General features: G+C 44.0%; 1 protein-coding gene across 1 annotated transcript; it reads left to right on the top strand.

Annotated features, from left to right (window-relative positions):
- Positions 1-9: 9 nt before the first annotated feature.
- Positions 10-20,211, top strand: mus81 (mus81 structure-specific endonuclease subunit). The gene is made up of 12 exons (XM_037418632.2): positions 10-357; positions 820-892; positions 2,098-2,420; positions 3,497-3,589; positions 5,312-5,400; positions 8,598-8,825; positions 9,886-10,093; positions 10,904-11,020; positions 11,500-11,673; positions 13,672-13,775; positions 15,468-15,536; positions 19,875-20,211. Exons 1-12 carry the CDS (start codon positions 211-213, stop codon positions 19,939-19,941), a joined length of 1,692 nt encoding a protein of 563 aa, XP_037274529.2. The 5' UTR covers positions 10-210; the 3' UTR covers positions 19,942-20,211.
- The last annotated feature ends 4 nt before the right edge of the window (positions 20,212-20,215 follow it).

Below are 20,215 nucleotides of genomic sequence, written 5' to 3'. Positions count from 1 at the left end.
CCGCGTAAACACAAACCGTCAAATACCGTCAACTTGTGTGTTCCCGGTTCCAACGTGCTGTTGAAGCGAGCGCACCTTTACTGCAAAACGTCGCAAAAAAAAAATGGATTGTTAAGGAATCCCTGACGCTGTGAGGCAACCTGGCAACGTTCTCCTTCGCCAGTACAAGCCATCCCCGGCTGTCCCTCTCGCTACAGTGAGATCAACAGGATGGCGAAAGCTGCAACGACGGTGACTAAACTGCGACGCATCAAAAGGAAGGATCCAGATCCTAATCCCCTCTTCACGAAATGGCTTCAGGAATGGAAGGAGGCCGCCGTCGCCAGCAACAGCAAACTCCAGCACGTCTACGGCAAGGTAGTGTGTAGCTTGTCATGACTTCGGTGTTTCAAGAGATACTCGTACGATGTGCCATCAAACGTTATTTTTGTGCCTTGTTCTCCGCAGTTGTCAGCTTTTACGCAACCAAGCCCGCTTGATTGGTCTCTTGCAGGTGCCGCTTCAACAGGGCACTGTGTTCATGATCACGAGCCGACCCTGCAGCCAGTATCGCAGCAAATTTATACTAAATTCAGACCGATCCCCCCCCCCCCCCCCCCGTCTGCCAGTATTTCTTTTTTTTTTTAATTCTCCCAGCTACTATGCAGCAGTCTGCATAGTACACAGTTGTTATTTCTTTTTTCATTCTTTTTCCAGAATTTGCCTATATTATTTCTAAGAAAGAAAACATGCATTGCACAGAGTTACTTGCAGATTGCATACTGTTTATCATCAAGGCATTGGGTGTGAAAAAAAAAAATCATTTTGCTCTGCGCGCAGGCATTAAAGTCGCTCAGCAAATACCCCCTGGTACTGAAGACCGGCAAAGAGGCAAAGATATTAGAGTACTTTGGTGAGTGGTGTGCTTAGCATATAACTTCTCTTTTGTGGTGTAAGTACTGAGAGACACTCTTCGTTTGTTGTCCAAGCACCTTCGGTGGAGCAATTGCTTTCAGTTCAACAAATATTCAGACAAAGTTTTCCAAAAAAAAAAAGGAATAAAGAGACAGTTGGTTTAAGTTGGTGGTAATATTGGATAGATTTTATATTGTAGCATAAATTAAAGGGCAGTTAACTATGTATAAATCACAAAAGTCAATTCATTGAGTTAATTGAATAATTGTGAGCAGCTGGGATGGTTGTGGCTCCTGGCAAAGTTGATCTCAACCACGTGCCTCTTTCTATGTGGCGTCCAAGATCCCGTTCGCCAGTGCAACGGAACACAAAGTTAACCCATGAAATACACCAGGAAGTGCAAACATAAACTTGCGAATACCGCCACCTGACACCTGAGTTGGGAATTATGGTCGCTTCCAAATTTTTAAAACAGTTCAGCAGTTGCTGCAACAACCAACTGGTGGGTTGCCGGTCATGGCATCTAACGCTGGGTTGTGGTATCTAACATAAAAAAATTTCGTCTTAATATTTGTAACCTCTTGCAGCAAGACCTCTGTGTTCATATTTGATGAAGTTATCGCATCAGCCAGGAGATGCGTGATAGTAACATCGCGGTCACATAGGAGGAGCACAGCCTGTGACAGTGACTCATGTCTTTAACACGTTCACTGCAGCATGGGTCGCTGGTGGGTCACATTCTGTGACCCACGCTACAGTGAACGTGTTAAGGGACTGCCCTGTGGTCATTTCATGTCTCACCTTGGCATCATGCATGTCCCACATTTGATACACATAAGCAGCACATTTAGAACATCAGTGCATGCTTACCCATGAGCGGCAGTATCACCGAAAAGCTTATAAGCAACAGGGAAAGACCAGCGTCGGGAGTTGGACACAGTCTCGCATATTATGTTGCCATCGTGCAGGTCCCATGGTTGATACTTATAAGCTGAGCAGTCTGCACGTTTAGAACTCTAGCCCCAGAAAAGAGCAGAATAAACACAAAGGAAACACAGGCGGATCAATGCTCCCTAGTTCATACAGATATCATTTGAGATGGAACTGGTTTACATATTATACGCCCTGTTTTTGTTTCTGCCGTGCCAAGCTTCCGGCATTAGGTTCAACCGAAAGCAACCTTGTCTACTGATTCCACCACAGGCGACAAGCTGTGCAACATGCTCGACAAAAAGCTGGAAGAGCATCGACGAGATAACCCAGACTGGTGCTCGTCCTCCAACTCTGCGGCGCCGACTGTGTTGGACTCAACAGACGAGGACGAATCACAAGCGTCGGCTAGTCAGGACGATGCAACAACCTCCAGCGGTGGAGGACGGGCCCCCGCAAGCAAAGCAAAACGAAAGATAGCAGACGACGCGGGTCCGACCGCCAAGAAGAGGGGGCCACGGAAGTACATTCCTCTTCCGCGGAGTGGAGCACATGCATTGCTCACAGTTTTGGGTCAGAGGAGACTGCAGCTCAAGGTGAAATTCACGCTTCATGCTTGATCGACCAATTGTTTTTGTACATTACCGTTACGAATCAGCCATTCTTTGGTATGGCACAGGTGTATTGCATGCAGCAACAAGCACAGTCACATGCAGTAAAAGTGCAAGTGACTGCACTGGCATAGGCCTGCGTAATACGCACTCAAACCTCATCATAACAAAGTTTAATCTTATATGACGATAAGTTTGTCATATCTGTCAATTCATTATGAAGGTATTCCTAACACTATATCTATTGCAAGACTACTTTTAATTTACTTTGTTATAACTTGTTTGGTTATATATTTGTGTTCGTTACATCGAGGTGTGAGTGTAACTTTAAATCATATGAACATGGCCACTGTGCCTTTATGTTTTTAACTATAACTATCTTAAGATGACTAGGCACGTTATGTTTCAATAGCCATTGAAGGTCTTGAAATATGCTGGAGACTGCATTCAACTGAGACCTTGTCACTAAGCACCCGTTTCGAAGCTGCACTAGCCGTATTTTACACTTGACACACTGTGAACCATCAAATGACAACTGTCATTTTCTGGGATATCAAGAATTCATATTTACTGTGGAACCTGAATCTCATTTCTGTTTATTGTGAATTATACTTAGTTTTTCTCACCTGAAAGCTTTTATTAGAACCTTTTCGTAATCTGCAAGTGTGCTTCCCTGTGCATCACATTTGCTGCTGCACATTTGCCTAGCTAATGCTGGCACCTGTGGTACTTCAAGATTAGAATACCTTGTAGTTGCACATCCATAGGTTGGTTTATTATGCGTGTTTATATCAAGATATCTGAGTCTGCATATTCTTTGTTATAGCATAAGCAGGTTGCAATTATAAAAAGGGTCTATTGTAGTTAGTTGTTCTAAAGTTGTCTGGATATCTACCTGTAACTATTTGAGACATGTAGAAAGTGCCGTCTCCTGCCTGTATTAGCAACGAGTTTCTAGACCACTTTCTATACGGTACGTTTGGCTGTTCTCTTTTCGATAGTTCTGTCATAATCATTGATAAAAGTCGCATCATGTTGAGAGACACGCTTGCTTCACACAGGCCACCTGGGTGGGTGCTAGCAGTCACGACTGGATGAGCAAATCGGATCTCATTGTCGCAGCGCAGCCTCTCTGCGATGCATCCTTCACACAGGTGAGTGCACTTACAGGCAAGTTGTAGAAGTCATTGTCTGCAGGAATTGCATATGGAAGATTGTTAAAGGGCCCCTAAACCACATTCGATATTCGTTTAATGTTTCAAGTGAAAATGAACATCGAGTGCAGGATGCCGTTTCTATTAACACTACCAAACGCGTCAGTGTCGCGAGGTGTTAGTGCTCCGTGAAATCTTTGCAAGACCATTCCGCACTCCTCTTCGGCCTTTCGGTACCCTCAGCGTTGGTCGTGATATCACCGTGTACATCTATCTTGTAAGCAGCCGAGAGAACCTGTTTATGTGCTTGCAGGTGCACATGCTCCCTGCTTTTCCTCCTATCACAGCGCGGAGGAGCGCTTGGCCAAAAGGAGAGACGAGCTTATGGACATATAGTAGCAGCAAAGGAAAAAGTGAAATAAGCGAGGGCTACAGTTCAATCGTCAAAGAGGTGTAACTGAACTGTTACAGCACTGTGTCAAAACATCCAGATGGTTACGCGCTCGTTGCAGGCTTGCACACAACTGCAACACCACAACTATCTTGGCCACTGGTTGGTTTAAGGGTACTTTAAAGGTCCAGTGAACAACCCCAAGGTCGAAAAGTTGTAAATGGAAATGTGTGCACTTTTGCTTTGTAAACATGCTGCCGCAAGACTTTTGCGAATATGTGCTATATTAAGGAAGTTTGAGGGGTAAGAACATCGGTTTCAACTGGTTCGAAAGATTCGCGCGGCCTCGCCACCTTTCTCTCTTAGAGGGAGGGGAAGGCACAGAGCCTGTTGCCGTGACTGGTTTAGACCAATCGACGAGCTGCATGCTACATGAAGTCACCGATCGGTGACTTTGCGTCACTGCGCGTGAAAGGAGGATTGGTCAGGCGTAGGAAAGGAGCGCGGGAATCTTTTTCGGAAATGGAGGCTCTGTGCTGGGAGGCGCAGTGCTGTTATATTCGAAAAACCTGGTCGTCGCAGTCTACTATGTCGATTGCCGAGCTTCTTTGTGGGTGTAAAAAAAGGTTGGAGCCTGTTGACTGGCCATTTAACAAACGATACATCAGGTGACTCGTTGAGCCAGTTTTGCATTGCCATGCCCACCTGCTATGGTGCCTAGAGTAGAGAGGGAACGCAGTAACGTGCGTGTGTCATGCCAATCCGAGCATCGATCGTAAGTACTGTGGACTCTTAGTGAACGAAAATCTCTTGAATGGAGTTGCTATTTATGGAACAGCTTGCAGTACGATTGGTATCCTTCCTGAATACTGCAACCCTGTTCATCTCTCAGTAAATATAACTATTGTTAAACAGAACATACATTCTTTGTCAATTAAGGTTCTGTTCTATGGGAGTCTACTGTAAATGCATTCTACAAAAACACTGAGTTGTGGGGTGAAGGTGCATGTCATTGTTTAACATTGTATTCCAAAGGCTGATTCGGAGCTCATTTTTCTGCTTGACTGGAGCAAGTTTGTTCCAATGACAGAATGAGCTATAAATTTGCTTTAGCAACAAGTTCTTGGACATTGTCATTTGGTTGTTCTTGTGATTACAATATTGCAAGTATTTTATTTATTCGAATATACACATACAAGTTTGTCAGAACTACCTGTGCCATTTGATTTGTCCTTCAGTTCAAATTAGTTAGAGATTTGGATACATCAAGATTTTAGTAATAACGTTTTGTTCAACTTCTGCTCATTTGACAAGCAGTCTCTGCCTTGTAGCCCATTCCAGATACTTACCACACAGCTTGGAGCAGCATGGCAACTTTGATCAAGAAAGGGCTTGTAACGAAGCAAGGTTGCCCGGCCAGGTGAGGCTGCTGCTGCACATCTCCAGAAGTGAAGTCGAATGATCATATGATGAAACTGAGTAACTCAAATCTTGATATAACGAATTCAGATATAACGAATTATCTGTTATAACGAAGCAAGTGACCAATGGATTTTCCATAGATATGGTGATCCAAATAATCATTTATAACGAATTTTTGGTTATAATGAAGTATTTTCTAGCAAATGTGACTTTGTTATAATGAGGTTTGAGTGTACTACATCTAACAAAGGGGCCTTTTCTGGGTAGGTAGCCTGCGCATGTGCGCCAGCTTTAAGGAGGCACGTGCCGTGATTTTCGGCGGCTAAAAGGTGACAGGTGCAGGCCAAGCGACATCTGGTGCCAGAAGCGTGCAAAGTGTTTCCCCCAAAAAAGAGGTGCAAATGCAGGCCTCCAAGATTGCCTACCTGCATGGGGTGGATACGTAATTTCAGAGTCCAAGGGCCACCACTTTCGATTTTGGCAATCTCCACTCGAGGTGCTGTTCAGACTAAGAAAAGGCCCATTAAGTATAACGTATTCTTCATGAAATACTACAGCACTGCACAAATACATACATGTAACAAATGTTAAAGATAATACATTGGGGATTTTTTTCTGTTTGAACGCAGTTTTCTTGTACAAGGTGCATACTACTTCAGAATGCTAATCCAGCTTTCTGGGCTTTCTCATTTTTGCAGTCTTTTTTCTTGTGGAAGATTAAATAACACGCAGGGTGTACCTCACCAAATGCACCAGATATTGTGCTGAACCGTGTCTGATATTATCCTAGAGGTTCTTGTTTGTATCACTGTGTAGTGTCATGTGTTATATGCCATGGAAAAAAAGAACTGAACTTCTTATGTCTCTTATCATGACTCGTGCAGCAAGGATCCTAGTCGGGCTCCATAACTATGGATCTGCTTTCACAAAACTTGTACAATCGAATGGCCTGTAGTTATTACGTAAGGATGTGTAAAGTTTCGACTAAAATGGCACCCAGAATTGAACTTTACTGAGCGAGCACATCACCCTGTGTGCTTTTTCAGCCATGGCATATCTATGGTTATGATGCTCTGATACAATCGAATGGCCTGTAGGTATTGTGTAAGGATGTGAAAGGGTGCGACTACATCGGGACCTGGACTAGAATTGAACCTCACCAGACAAGCGCATCGCCCTTTGTGCTTCCTTTTTGATGTACTGTCCGCCATGGTGGATCAATGGTTATGGTGCTCTGCAGCTCACCCGAAGGTCACGGTTCCGATCGCAGCCGGGGCAGTCACATTTCGTTGGAGGCGAAGCTGTAGAAACCAATGTGCTGTGCGATGCCAGGGTAGGTTAGAGAGCATCAGATGGTCAAAACTTCCCGAACCCTCATATCGTGATTTTGGCGCATAAAACTTGTGATATTATTTCAGTTCATCTCCCTTTATAAGAGGCTTAGACCAGGGAGCAGTTCTTGTTCTTTATATAAGGTGTCTCCCATAAGCAGGATATCACATCCTGATTTTCAGTTCAGCACCTATTTCAGTGCAGACACTGGTGTCTCTTATACTCCAAGTGCCTTTACATCAGTTCCCCGCCGCGGTGGTCTAGTGGCTAAAGTACTCGGCTTCTGACCCGCAGATCACGGGATCGAATCCTGGTAGTGGCGGCTGCATTTTCGATGGAGGCGAAAATGCTGTAGGCCTACATTGAAGAACCCCAGGTGGTCGAAATTTTCGGAGCCCTCCACTACGGCGTCTCTCATAATCATGTGGCGGCTTTGGGACGTTAAACCCCACATAGTAACAACAACTCTTACATCAGTGTCTCTGATGAAGGTGCTTGACGATATTTGATGTGCCATTTTAGTCGGGCCTTCTCACATCATAAAACGAAATCAACTCGGCCAACTTTTTATTGCTTTTGCGTCTCTCGTAGCACAGGTGGCTTCAGAATGTTCAAACCATTAAACCAGCCAACCAGTGTATAACATAACATCAGTGTTAAAAGCACCTCTCTGCTGCTCATTAGTGTCATGCGGCGTAGCGTACAAGTAAAAGCAGCTGAAAACGTTATGCAGTGAAGCATGCCACTTGGCACATGTATGTATAGTATCAAATCACCCTACGTTGAAATCGTTTCGTGACCCCCTCCACACTCGATGTGTACATTCTTTGTTGATACAGTGCACGGGAGACGAGTAGGAAGAAAAATAACAACAGGACTGGTGCCGATTTGCAACTAGTAAATTTTATTAGAAAAGAAATGAACATACATATAGGTGATGTATATCAATAACCGAAATGCCGCGAGCAAGACGATACAGGTAAACTCACCTGTACATAACCTATATCACCGGGCATCACCTATATATGCCTGTTTTTTCCCAATAAAATTAAGCTTCGAGGCAGCACGTGTCCTGTGCTTCTATTTCTTCATCCTCGTCCCATGTGCGCTACATCAACCGAAAATGAATGCCTACAAACTAGCTCAAGTTTCTATTCTATGTGTACCTTTTAAAGACCTTCAACGCAAAAATTTTGGTTTGTCTGTCTGTCTATACATTTGTCTGTTTGTCCACTCCTAATGGCATCAGGTACTTGAAAGGGGTGACCCCATCCGCAGCGCCCACCAATGTTGCTCAAGTATCGTTCATACTTGTGCATTTGTCAATTAAAAAGCAATCATTGCGCATGTCTGGGGCGCCATAACAACACGTATATATTCTGCATGTGCGTCTTTTACTAGAAAAGGCATACATAAGTAATTTTAAGGACCGTAGCACTTATCACGCTGCACTGACCATGCAACGCTTGCACGAAAAGGCGAGTGTTTCGAACGCTTTGCTAAGACGAGACGGTGGTGGCACCTACCCATCGCCTTGCGTTCTACACCTTATCACCTCTGAGATGGGCACGCACACCCGTCTCAAAGCCACGCTCTTCGTTTTCCAAAAGAACTGCCAGATGGCGCTCATGTCTCACGTGTGACGTGACTTGATGCGCTCGTTCGCATCCGCAGCACGCTCGAGGCACTCTAACGCAGCGCCTCCAGAATACCATTCACCGATTTTCTTACGCAGAACATGAAATAAATGTTTTGTTCACTCTCTTCACACGCAAGACTATAGTCTTTTGATGAAATTTGCTGATTAACGTGCAGATACGGGGCCAATTTTGTAAACTGTTTATTACTTGATTCTTTTTGCAGGTTCAGCTTAACAGACGATGGTGAGGAGCTGGCCTGCCGACTGATATCGCCGGGAACGCCGCCCGGATCGGCCGTCTCGCAGGTCCCAAACGGCGAGGGCATCTTCACGTCATCTCTGTCAGATGAAGATGCATCAAACGGGTTTCCAGTCGTGACGTTACCGCCCCCTCCCCCACTGGATTCCCTGCGCATCGTGCTGCTCGTCGACTGCAGTGAAACCACTGCTGCGTAAGAAAGGCAGTCTCTAGTATTTCATCTCGGCATTGACTGTTCAGTTGCACTCAATGCAAACGGCAACACAGTGGCCATGGTTTAAGGGTACTAGAAAAGGCGCAATTAATTTTAGAAATCTAGTCAGCTCTCAGTAGAGGAAAGTCTCTCATTAAACGGAACTGTTGCTTAAGGGGAGACGCGGGTTGAAAATTCTCAGTTTTCTTTTAAAAAAATCACTTTTTTGGTTTAATTTGTATTGTCATCTTTGGTATATGAACCTTTATTTCTGTAAATATCAGGCCGCAGTTCGCATGAGAAGTCACCCAAAAGTGCGCCTAAGTGAGCGGCGGTGACACCAGAATTCAGCAAAAGTCGCAAAAGTTTGCGCCGTTTGCATTGCTGCGACGCGGTCTGTATGCCAACTACCCTTTGCGTCATTACGCATTGTGTATCATCAATATCTTCTGCACGGTTTTCTATGATTATTATTATAAAAGGGGCCCTGCAAAACTTCTTCAAGTAGCCATGAAATGGTTTGGCTAAAGGAGCTTAATGCCTTACGAATTCCCCGCCGTGAAAGTTTTAAAATCCATCCATTATGAGCGGAGTTACAAAGACTTGTCACATGCTGCAATTGCGATCTTTTTTCTCTCATCTGATGAAAGTGCTGGAAGCTAAGTAGGAAGTGATGAAAAGGGGAAATAAATACCTCACGAGGGCCACGTGACCTTGAGCACTTTTTTTATCTTTTTTTCGAATATGCGACTGGTCAGTGGTGCATGCACGCATAGATAAGTCGTGGCGCTTTCTGTAACAGAAGAGCGCACCATGTTCAAGTCAGCCAATGGCTGATACAACGGCTGTGACGAGTAATTTTTCAGCTTCTTCCATCGTTTTTTGAGAGACAAGAAAGAAATCTTTAGCAGACTTTGAGAACTTATTGTGAATTCGAGGCCACGTGCTATCCTGTAATATTTAGCTTACATGATTCCAGGAGCCCCATCCACCGAGCAGCAGAATTTTCTGATTGTGCTCCAATAGTGTTGCAGAGTCCCTTTCGTACATCTCGCTGCAGTTCGCAGGAGCGCTTCTTGCGGGAGCTGCGGGCGATGGACATCCCACACGAAGTGCGGAGGCTCAACGTGGGCGACTTTGTTTGGGTGTGCCGGTCGGAGGGCGGCATGTACGGACGGCGGGAGTGGGTCCTCGGCCCCCTGGTGGAACGGAAGCGCACCGACGACCTGGCAAAGAGCATCTTGGATGGCCGCTTTCACGAACAGAAGGTGCGGGCGAAGGGCAGCCGTGCCTCTTCCACGAAACGAGATCTGTTAGGGAAACGAGACTGAACTTACAGGACAAATGATTCAATAAAAACTGTTGACGAACATTCAAATTGTTAGGAAAAAACACAGCTGTTCTCATAAACGAAGTTTATTGCATAAACACTCCTACCTCCTTTTAGCGAAATTTCATCTTACATGAAGATAAGTTTATTGTATCCGGATATTCATTATAAAGGTATATTGCTAACATTATATTTATTAAAAGACTATTTTTCATTTACTTCATTATAACCAATGTTTCGTTACAGCCAAGTTTCTTATATTGAGGTGTGAGTGTACCGTAATTTCGAGCATATAACTCACCCCTACATATCACCCTCACCCCTAGCTTTAACTGCACAAAAAAAGGTGCATATAACACATGGATAGACCCCCCATCTCCACTTTTTAGGCATATTTTCCTGCGTTTTTTTTTTCTTTAGTACAGGCTATATGTGAGAAAATAAAGTATTTTCGAACAATTCGCTGTATTGGTGGTAGATTGTGAGTCTTCGGCAGTTGCATGCCAACGCAAGCCGTGTAGCAGTGGCTGCTGCCATAGCAGCCACTTTGAACACAATTTAACTTGCCACGACACTTGGGCGAACACAGTAGCCAGGATCAACGTATATCCTGGCACCCAGTATAACAAAGTCATTTTCTTCTTGAATGCACCTTTGTACAAATGAGATTCAACTAAACCTATCATGTTGCACCCCTTCTGCTTGTAGTTTTCAATGAACAACGATATTAAATGTACGTGTATTTCAGGTGCGGCTGGGTGCATCGGGCATCAATCCTGTGGTCTACCTCATTGAGGAAACAGGCGGAAAGTCCACGTCCTGCATCTCCGACGCCGCGCTGCAACAGGGCATTCTAAACACGCAGGTAGGGCAACTACGTTTCCAAGTTCGGTTGTTTTCCAAAGCTCTTCTGTTCTCATCATTAAAACTAGCTCAGTTTTTCATTCTAAGCCGCGTCCAAGTTTCCACCTTTCATAGCTTCATGCAGTCAAACTTCATTGTAAGAAAGTTGCATTTTACACAAAAATAAGTGTGTTATATCCGAAAATTCATTATAAAGGTTTATTCCTAACACTACTGTATATCTATTGCGAGGCTGTTTTTCATTTACTTATCTAGTGCAAGACTATTATTCATTTGCTTTGTTATAATCAATATTTTGTTATACCTGGGTTCATTATATCCAGGTTTAAGTGTACTTGTGCGTTTCTGCAACCTTTGTACCCCTTACCAGTTCAACTGCCACAGCATTATTAACGAAGCACACTCGTTCGTGTCACAGTGTGTGAAACCTGCTTGTTCAGAGTCCCTGAACCGACCTGAATTTTGTGCGTTGCTTCTCAGGTGTCGAACGGCTTCCTGATCAAGTGGACGCGTGACCCCAGAGACACCGCCTGCTTTCTTGGCATCACCACGTGCCACCTGCAGGCCAAGAAAGCAGCGGCTATGTCTTCACCCGAGTTTCTCGAGGGAAAGCCCACCTGGGAGGACTTCAATGCCGGAGGCGTGAAGAGCCGGGTATGAAAGACTGCTGCATGCTGACTGATGAGCTTCTTGCACGTTTTTATGTCTCCTTCATCTTACTTAGACTCCCCGACCCCTTTCAGAGGTAAAGCTCCTCAGGCCGTGGCTCGTTACCTCCTCCGTAGGTAGTATGTAGCCACCTCTAGTTTATGACTTGCTCAATATATAGCATTGTGTGTAAATGTCATTAGGAATATTATAACTATATGGCTTTAGTGGTTTTCACAGCATATCGACAGAGTGAATGATGAGGAGTGGTGTGAAGCGTCTGTCCGTCCGTGTGTGTGTCCATCTGTTCGTCCGTCCAGTCCATGCTCTTCTATTCATCTGTCGGTCTGTCTGTGCATGTTTCCGTCTGTTCGTATATTTTTCCTTCCGCCCATGTGTCCATCCATGCGTTCATAAGTCTGTCCGTGCCTCTGTTTGTCCATTCATCCGGACGGACGAATGGATAGACACATGGACGAATGGATGCTTCGCCCCACTGATCATCATTCACTCCGTGGATATGCTGTGATATCTTATGCTCTTTATCTATAATGGGGCGTTTCAGCATGGTGCGTAAGGAGCAACAGTTCTGGTGCATGTAATGCTGCTTATAACGCATCCTTTACATCCCAAAGCTCGTTTTACTGGCTCTACATGTGATGTGATTGTGTGGGCCCTGAATTCATTTGCAAGTCACAACCACAATGAAGTGTGAATCACATTCACGTCATTGGCAACAGCCCAACTTCACTGCCTCAGTCATTAGAGGACGGTAGCTAGTTCTTGCTCAGGCTGGGATAGCAACGCTCTATAAGTTTAATATGGACACTAATATGCACGCTGAGGTATCATCTGCAACAGAGCTGTGTTGCATGTTTTCTTCATTTCACAGCCTTGAATTGGCTGGATGTATGTTGAGTCATTTAAGAAGTCGAATACGGCATACAAATGCCGCTGAGTGGGTGTATTACAGCCCATAGTGCTAAAAAGCTGTCTTCTAGTGAGGCTACTGGACAGTAACTATGGAAATGCATTTCTCACCCTGTGTTGTAAACTCCTGAGTGATTACGAAGATCACTGGGAGAGGCATGCGTCCCGCTGTGGACTAAAACAGTCTGAGAACGATTCTATGATGATACTTAGAGACGCTCCCGTAATATCAGTCCTCACGTCACACTGATTTACTTGTTGAGGAAAGGGGAGCAAGCGGTCGCTTCAGCTATTGGACGCATGGATTTTACGTCGCATAAAGCGACCGCCCCGAAATATGGCCTCACATCTTGTTCTTGTTTTTCTTGGTTGCCTTATTTTTTATTTATTTTTGAAATTATGCTCTTGGACATAATAATTTTGATTCACAAATGCACATGATCGCAGGAATCGCCTGCTTTGTTTTAAGGGTTCGACGTTCCATGGGTTGAGGGGCTAATTCTTTAGCTTAAATTTGCATGTGGCAATATATGCTGAATTAGAATGGCAAACTGGGCAAGTTTGTAACTGCAACATACGTTTGCTATGAGGGCAGTGCTAGCATGTACTTACTACTTTTAATTGCACTTTCTTGTTAGGCTGCCCACTCAGCAAAAGCATGGCAGTATATATTGGGAATTCATTATACACATCTTCATCTGTGCATTATCATACCATAACTCGTTCTATTATGCATTATCATTGTCCTCATGTACTATCATCATTATTGTTAGTTTACCGCATCTATTCACTGCCAGGTCCTTGGCCCCGTTGAATGGAACCTGAGGGAACCAGGAAAATATGTTCTATTAACAGGAGTACTGTTTACAGTGAGATGAACAAAAATGCAAAATACAAGTATGAAGCCGACCTTGTCAAAAGCACTTGTTCCATTTAAGTAGCAGTTCCGTTTACTGAGAGTCCTTTGGAAATGTCTTTCCAACCAAGACCTCATCATATGTGAATTCACCTGTCTGTATTGGCATTATTTCTTTCAATAATTCTCTTTTAAATCTTTTGCTCAACATCTTGCAGGGCCTTCAAGTGCGCGAAATGCTGGCCCTGAACCTCCTCCAAGTCAAAGGACTGTCACTCGACAAAGTGATGCCTCTGGTGGAAAAGTACCCAACGCCTTTAAGGCAAGTGTACTGCCCATTTTTCGCATTCAGTTTTTGAAGCCGTGCTTTCTTACTACAGTCGTGTGTGTAGTCATACAGATTTTTGTGACAAATTTTTCTTTTGCTTGGTATTATAAAGGTGCTGTTCTTTCGTCAACCATCACAACCCAACGGCATCTCCCTATGGAACGAAATTGATGAGCAGATAGATGCTGTCATCATCCTGTTTGTCATGGACAGTGAGCCATATGTTAAAAATAGTGGACATAGGGTGCAGGAGAGGAAGAGAAGGACGAAGGAGGGATGCGCGTGGCATGTGGTTCTTGGATCTACGCCGCATTAGACGGACGTTTAGATGCTCTGCTCTTTATCTCCAGGCGTAATAGTCCTTTGAACCCGGTTTTCCACTAAAGAAGTCGTCGGATTTTATACCATGAGACACCGAGCTGAATTTTTTTATTTTGCCTAATGCCCCTCTAACCTGAATTGGATATTTCTTCCTATAAAAAACTGAAATCTGTTGATCAACTTTCTGCACCCTGTAAGAGAATAATCTTGGTTTTCGTGCTATATTTTGCTTTTGTACATTCTGCCTACTTTTTTGCCACTAGTCCTCCAACCGTCTTTTGCTAAAGCTTAACTTCAACCTCCATATAACGAACCCGTGTATCACAAAATAGTGGCTGTAACTAAGTGAATGAAGAATAGTCTTGGAATAGCTATAATGTTAGAAAAAAACCTTTATAACGAACTTTTGGATATAACAAACTTACCTTTGTGTAAGATGCAACTTTGTTATAGTGAAGTTTGAGTGTATTTCTATCTCGGACTTGTTAAGTTTTTCATTGTTGTCCCTCAAACATGAAGCTATGTGTAGACAAGTGCCGAAGCATATTCCGGGGCAGAATTTCATCACCTTCATTCGAAACATGCTCCGTCATTTCCCTGAGCTTTCCCACAGCATGTACACGTATTTCTTGCTTAACTCAACCTCGTTTTATAAATATGTGCGTTCCAAAGCAACTTGACCTTGCTTACAAGTAAAGCGCTTCCCTATTACATTATCATAAGTTGTTTATGTCTCAGCTATAGCACCCTCAAGTTGAAATAAATACAGATCTTGGATCTGAAGGTTGCTAGCTACTTGTTAACACCCTTTACATAGACACAGACCTCAGAAGTCATTGTTTTGCTGGCTGTGCTTGACAAGAGCAATTGCAAGAGCCAGAAACACATTGTAGGTGCCACTTTCTGGGCACAATCTATTGCGCGACTTTAGTCATCACAATAAGTTTAGTGTAGTTGGCCAACCCGTGACAACTATTAAGCCAGCAGCAAGCCAAGCTAAGCTATGGTGACAAAGTAGCATACATCTCCAGCGCCATAAAACCTTGTCACTGGCTTGGTCCGCACATCTTTCTTGTGAAAGCGTGATCTAGATGATGGGTATCGTTAACTGGCGATACTCAAAGAGTCAAGGTGCATCGCAAAATTTACGCCTATAGAATTCTTCTACTGCAGTGCCTAAATTTTAAAATCAATCAATGCTGCTGCCGAATGATTTTAAAACAGTACTTTTGTTATTGTCTCTCTGAGTCTTGCCTAAGGTTGCTGTTGGCTATGCACTTGTCTTGGCCCTCTACTCCATAAGTTATCTAGGTTAGTGCTCTAGAGTGCAACTTCATGGCAGGTTTTATGTTCTTTTTTTGACAGGTTGTTTGAAGCATTCGAGAGAGCAGCCTCCGACCCTCGAGGTAGGGCGGCGTTCCTGAAGGACTGCGGGTAAGGTGGTCACTAGTACTGCTGCCCTGTATGGTTTACTCTGTTACCACGGTAACGGTCACCGTTACCATAGTGTCTGGGTTATTAGTCTTGAATTTTATGCACCCATATCAAACAGGGGGTTTATTCGGCTACTTCAGATAAAGCTGATTAATTTGCTTCTTTGGCATTATCACGAAAGTGCAGCACCAGTACAGGCAAAGCAATTCTTAATTTTTATTGATTCTTTTTCTTAATCTCCTTTAATGTTAATTGCATGCCTCAACTCCTTAGCACCATTCCAAGCCACAGAAGCATGGAGACTGGCTCTACCTTGTACATTATGCCTGACAATGCTTAATTTAGCTCAAACTTGAATGTAACAAACCAGGGTATAACAAAATATCGTTTATAAAAAAGTAAATTAAGACTAATCTTGCAATGGATGTAGTGTTGGAATTGTAACAAATTTTCGTGTATAACAAACATATTTTTGTGTAATATTCAGCTTTGTTATATCGAGGTTCGAGTGTATTCAGCATTTTGCCAAATATAAGTCAAAATCATCAAAAAAAAAAAGAAAAATTGAGTGCGTGGTTACATGCTAACCACATCAAAAAGCACCCATATATATCTTTGTTTAATGTATTGTAGATTATGTATTATAGTGCATTGTGTATCCTTGAAGCATGACGACAAAATCACTTATATCGTCTTGCTTTGTCCCTGTCTGAGTGCATTATAGTATTTCACTTGCGTTAATAATAGTAGTAATACAGTAAAAGCTCGTTAATTTGGATTTCACGGGACCGGAAAAACTGTCCGTATTAACCAAATGCCGAATTAACAAATCAACAGAGAAAACAACATTTAAAATCAAGCTGCTGAAGCATACCTTTATTTGTAGAAGTATTTTGTAATTGTCGTCTGCATTTTCGCGCGGATTCCGGCTGACATCACAACTTTTCTTAACTGTTCCAAATGGCCAACAGCACGCAAGCTGTCAGGAGTGTTCAGGCAAGCGTCCTCTAATATTAACAGCACCTCCGAGACTTCCCGTGAGGTGCGATGAGGTCGCGGCTGTATCTCCTCGCATGATTCTTCGTCGGAATCGTGGTCTTCATGGGCGCCCGTGACATCATTAATAAACTCTTGATCGGTCAGGAGACCACTCGTTGCGACACCATGATCAATCGCGATGTAGTCCTGAAAGGTCTCATCTGTGGGAAGGACAGCATCGAAAGTCGGGCAGTCATCGTCGGTGGACTTGGCTGACACCTCCTCAATGCCATCGTCAGCTACTGCTGTATGCTCGGGCCTCTCAAAACCGCTGTGCCGAAAACAGTTGGCGATGACTTGCGGCGGAGTGTTTTTCCACACGTGGGCGATGATGTGCACTGCGCCGAGTAAGTCCGCTTGATACAACTTTCCAGCTTCTCAGCATAGGATCATTCGCTCTAGCAGGTGCTTGCGGTACTTCGACTTCACGGAGTGAATGATACCCTGGTCCATCGGCTGAAGAGCAGACATAGTGTTGGGCGGCAAAAAAACTACTTTGATGCTCTTCAGTTCGACTGTACAGTTATGGGCACTGCAGTTCTCAACAACCATAATTATCTTGTGGTCCTTTGATGTGAAGTGCCGGTCCAACTGCGGCAGCCAGCCGCGAAAAATGTCCGATGTCATTCATGCCTTTCTGTTCGCTGTGTGCTCGACAGGAAGGCTTTTGTCGTTCTTAAAACAACGTGGCTTAAGCGCCTTCCCGACGACAAGTAGTGGCAAGCGCTCCGTGCCAGTAATATTGGTGGCAAGATTCACAGTTATCCTTTGCTTGCACTTCTTGCCACCAATGCACGCGTCCCCTTTGAAAGTCACCGTCTTATCGGGCAGAGCTCTGAAAAATAGAGCAGTTTCATCTGCATTGAACACGTCACGTGGTTCATATGCGGCGATGTGCTCCACCAGCTTCACATTTCTCCACTCGGTGGTCACGCTTTCGTCAACACTGGCCTTTCCGCCACACACACTCCTGAAGGCAAGTTCATGTCTCTCTCGAAACCTCGCAAACCACCCTTCTGACGCTTTGAACGATTCAATGTTCATCATTGCAGCGTACTTCTCACCTTGCGCCATGATGAGAGGTCCGCTCAAAGGCAGATGCGCGTTGCGACAGTCAGTAATCCACCGGAGCAAAGCTTCTTCGAGCTGGGGATGAGCTGCGGTTCGCAACCGCTTTCTAGAGGCATGAAACTTCTCGCTTTTGAAGGCTTGTCGAATCTGTTGTTCATTTTTCACGTACGTTCCCAACGTGCTCCGCTTCACGTTGTACTTGGTCATAACCTGCTGTCGCGATTCGCCGTTCTTCAGTGCTTCCAAAATTTCCACTTTAGTCGCCATGTTCTTCGCGTCGTAGTTCTGCCGCTTTTTCGGCGTTGCCATCACTGTAGCGCACGATGGTGATGGCATGCAAATACGGTCACAATGCAAGAAAAAGAGAACTCTGCAAGAAGAGATAATTCCGACACGACAACACAAAGGAAAATGGCGTCAGAGGCGCTGAGTGGAGAAGAAAGAAGACGCCGACGTTCGCTGACGCTGCGATCGCCCCCACTAGTTGATGATGATGGCGACGCCACTCAGGTTTCGGTTTCACTCCAGTGGTGCCAGCGCTGCTTTACCACACTTTTGTGTAGCAGCAGCCGTCAGCATTTGTCCGAATTGAGCGGTGTGGAGCCGAATTCCGTCGAAAAAATGAAAGTTTGGCCCCATAGATTAACATGCACTTTGGCCGGAACCAATAGAGCCGTTCGAATTATCCGAATTTCCGAACTAACTGGTGTCGAATTAACGAGCTTTTACTGTAGTTGTAATGTAAATGCAGCAGCGCACTGCAAAATATAATTGAGGAATTCCACCGAGAAAGTATTAAGGTAGGCCCAAAAATGAATAGGGCGAAAACAAAGATAATGCAGAGTGGCCTGGCAAAACCGAAGAAATTCAAAGGGGCCCTGCAACACTTTTTGAGTATGGTCAGAAAACGCTGCCGATCGGTAGTAGAGGCTCCCGACAACACGCTAGCCACATATTATAGAGCAGCATGCGGCCTTGAATCCACTATAAATTATCAGTCAGCTGAAAATTGCTTTCTCTTCTCTCGAAAAATGACAAAAGACTCAAAAATCACTCGTAGAAAGCCCATCTATCAGCCATGGGCTGATTTGAACATGGCGTGCTAGGTCATTACAGAGAACGCTGCGCGAGGCCGCGACTTGTTAACGTGTGCGCTCATGATCACACTGAAAAAGACGCGCATTCGAAGAAAAAAAATGCAAAAAAGTGCTCAAGGTCACGAGGCATATGTGAAGTATTTCTTTGCACCTTCCACTCCTCCCTGCTTAGCTTCCAGTTCTTTTGTCAGCACGAGAGAAGAGAAAATGTTTTGGCAGCGTGCGACAAATCTTTGTAACTCTGCTCGTACTAGACGGATTCTTAAAATTTTTGTGGCTTTGAATTTGTGAGGCAATATGTAAGCTCTTCCAGTGAATGCATTCAATGGTTACTTGAAAGAGTGTTTCAGAGCTCCTTTAAGATCAACAACCATACATTAGAGTGTATACAAAGAAATGCATACATAAGGCAACTACTCAAGGGAGAACCCAATCACAAAAAAGAAGAAATTCACCGAAAGATACGAATGAGCTATAGCGCATTTGTCAGGCACTACCAAATAACTTTGAGAGATCTGCCACTATCACTAAAGCGAAAAGTATATATACTGTCAGCTTTAACAGATAGGTCTGAAACATGGAGAATAACAAAACAATTATACAGCCAAACCCGGGGATTATGCAGCGTGCAATGGAACGTAGAATGATAAGAATAACATTGAGAGATCACAAGACTCCAGCATGGGTAAAAGAACAGGCAGGAGTCGCAGATATCTTAGCTGACATCGAGAGAAAAGAGAAATAAGCCAGGGCTGGTCACGTAATGCGTAGAACAGACAACCTGTGGACAGTAAAACAGAATGGTTACCAAGGGATGGGAAACACAGTGGGGGAAGGCGGAGAGTTAGATGGGGTGTCGAAATAAGGATAAAATAGAATCAGCTTATGCTGGATAGGGTAGACAGGAGATCATTGGGAGTGGCCTTTGTTTTGCCGTGAACTGACACAGACCGACAATGATGATGATTATGAATAGTTCAAGTTCAGTATGATAAAGTTGAAAATACAAAATCACTTGACTTGTTGAAGGCAGCAGAGGCTATGTCAAATATTTTGTTTGTTGTTGCATCTTGCTGGCTGGCTTGCTGTCAATCTAACCAAGTCATTAACAAGTCGACCCTTTTCTACGCAGGATCACCGGCAAAGCCTTGCACGACAAGTTGTGGGCGCTGTATGGAAGCGCCGAACCATTGCAATGAAGAAAGGGATTGGGAATCACGATTAAGCGCTGAAAAGAAAAATCATTAAAGAGGAGGTTATATATTTATATATCACAAGAGTATCGACGTTTTCTCACTGTCGCTTCTTCCATCATCAGCAGAAACACATCAACATCAAATTGACAAGTGAGCATAATTCTCGTCACAATTCTGGCCTCCGCATTTTGTCTGTTTGCAGGAGAAATGGCTGAAATAAAGGTTTTTTGTTCGCTCAAAATCGAGTAAATAAAGATTGGTTTGATCAATGTTTGTA

Source organism: Rhipicephalus microplus, chromosome 6 (assembly GCF_043290135.1).
Source record: "Rhipicephalus microplus isolate Deutch F79 chromosome 6, USDA_Rmic, whole genome shotgun sequence".
Taxonomy (NCBI): Eukaryota; Metazoa; Arthropoda; class Arachnida; order Ixodida; family Ixodidae; genus Rhipicephalus; species Rhipicephalus microplus.
The sequence above is the reverse complement of the archived record's forward strand: the minus strand, read 5'-3'. Positions and strand labels throughout refer to the sequence as shown.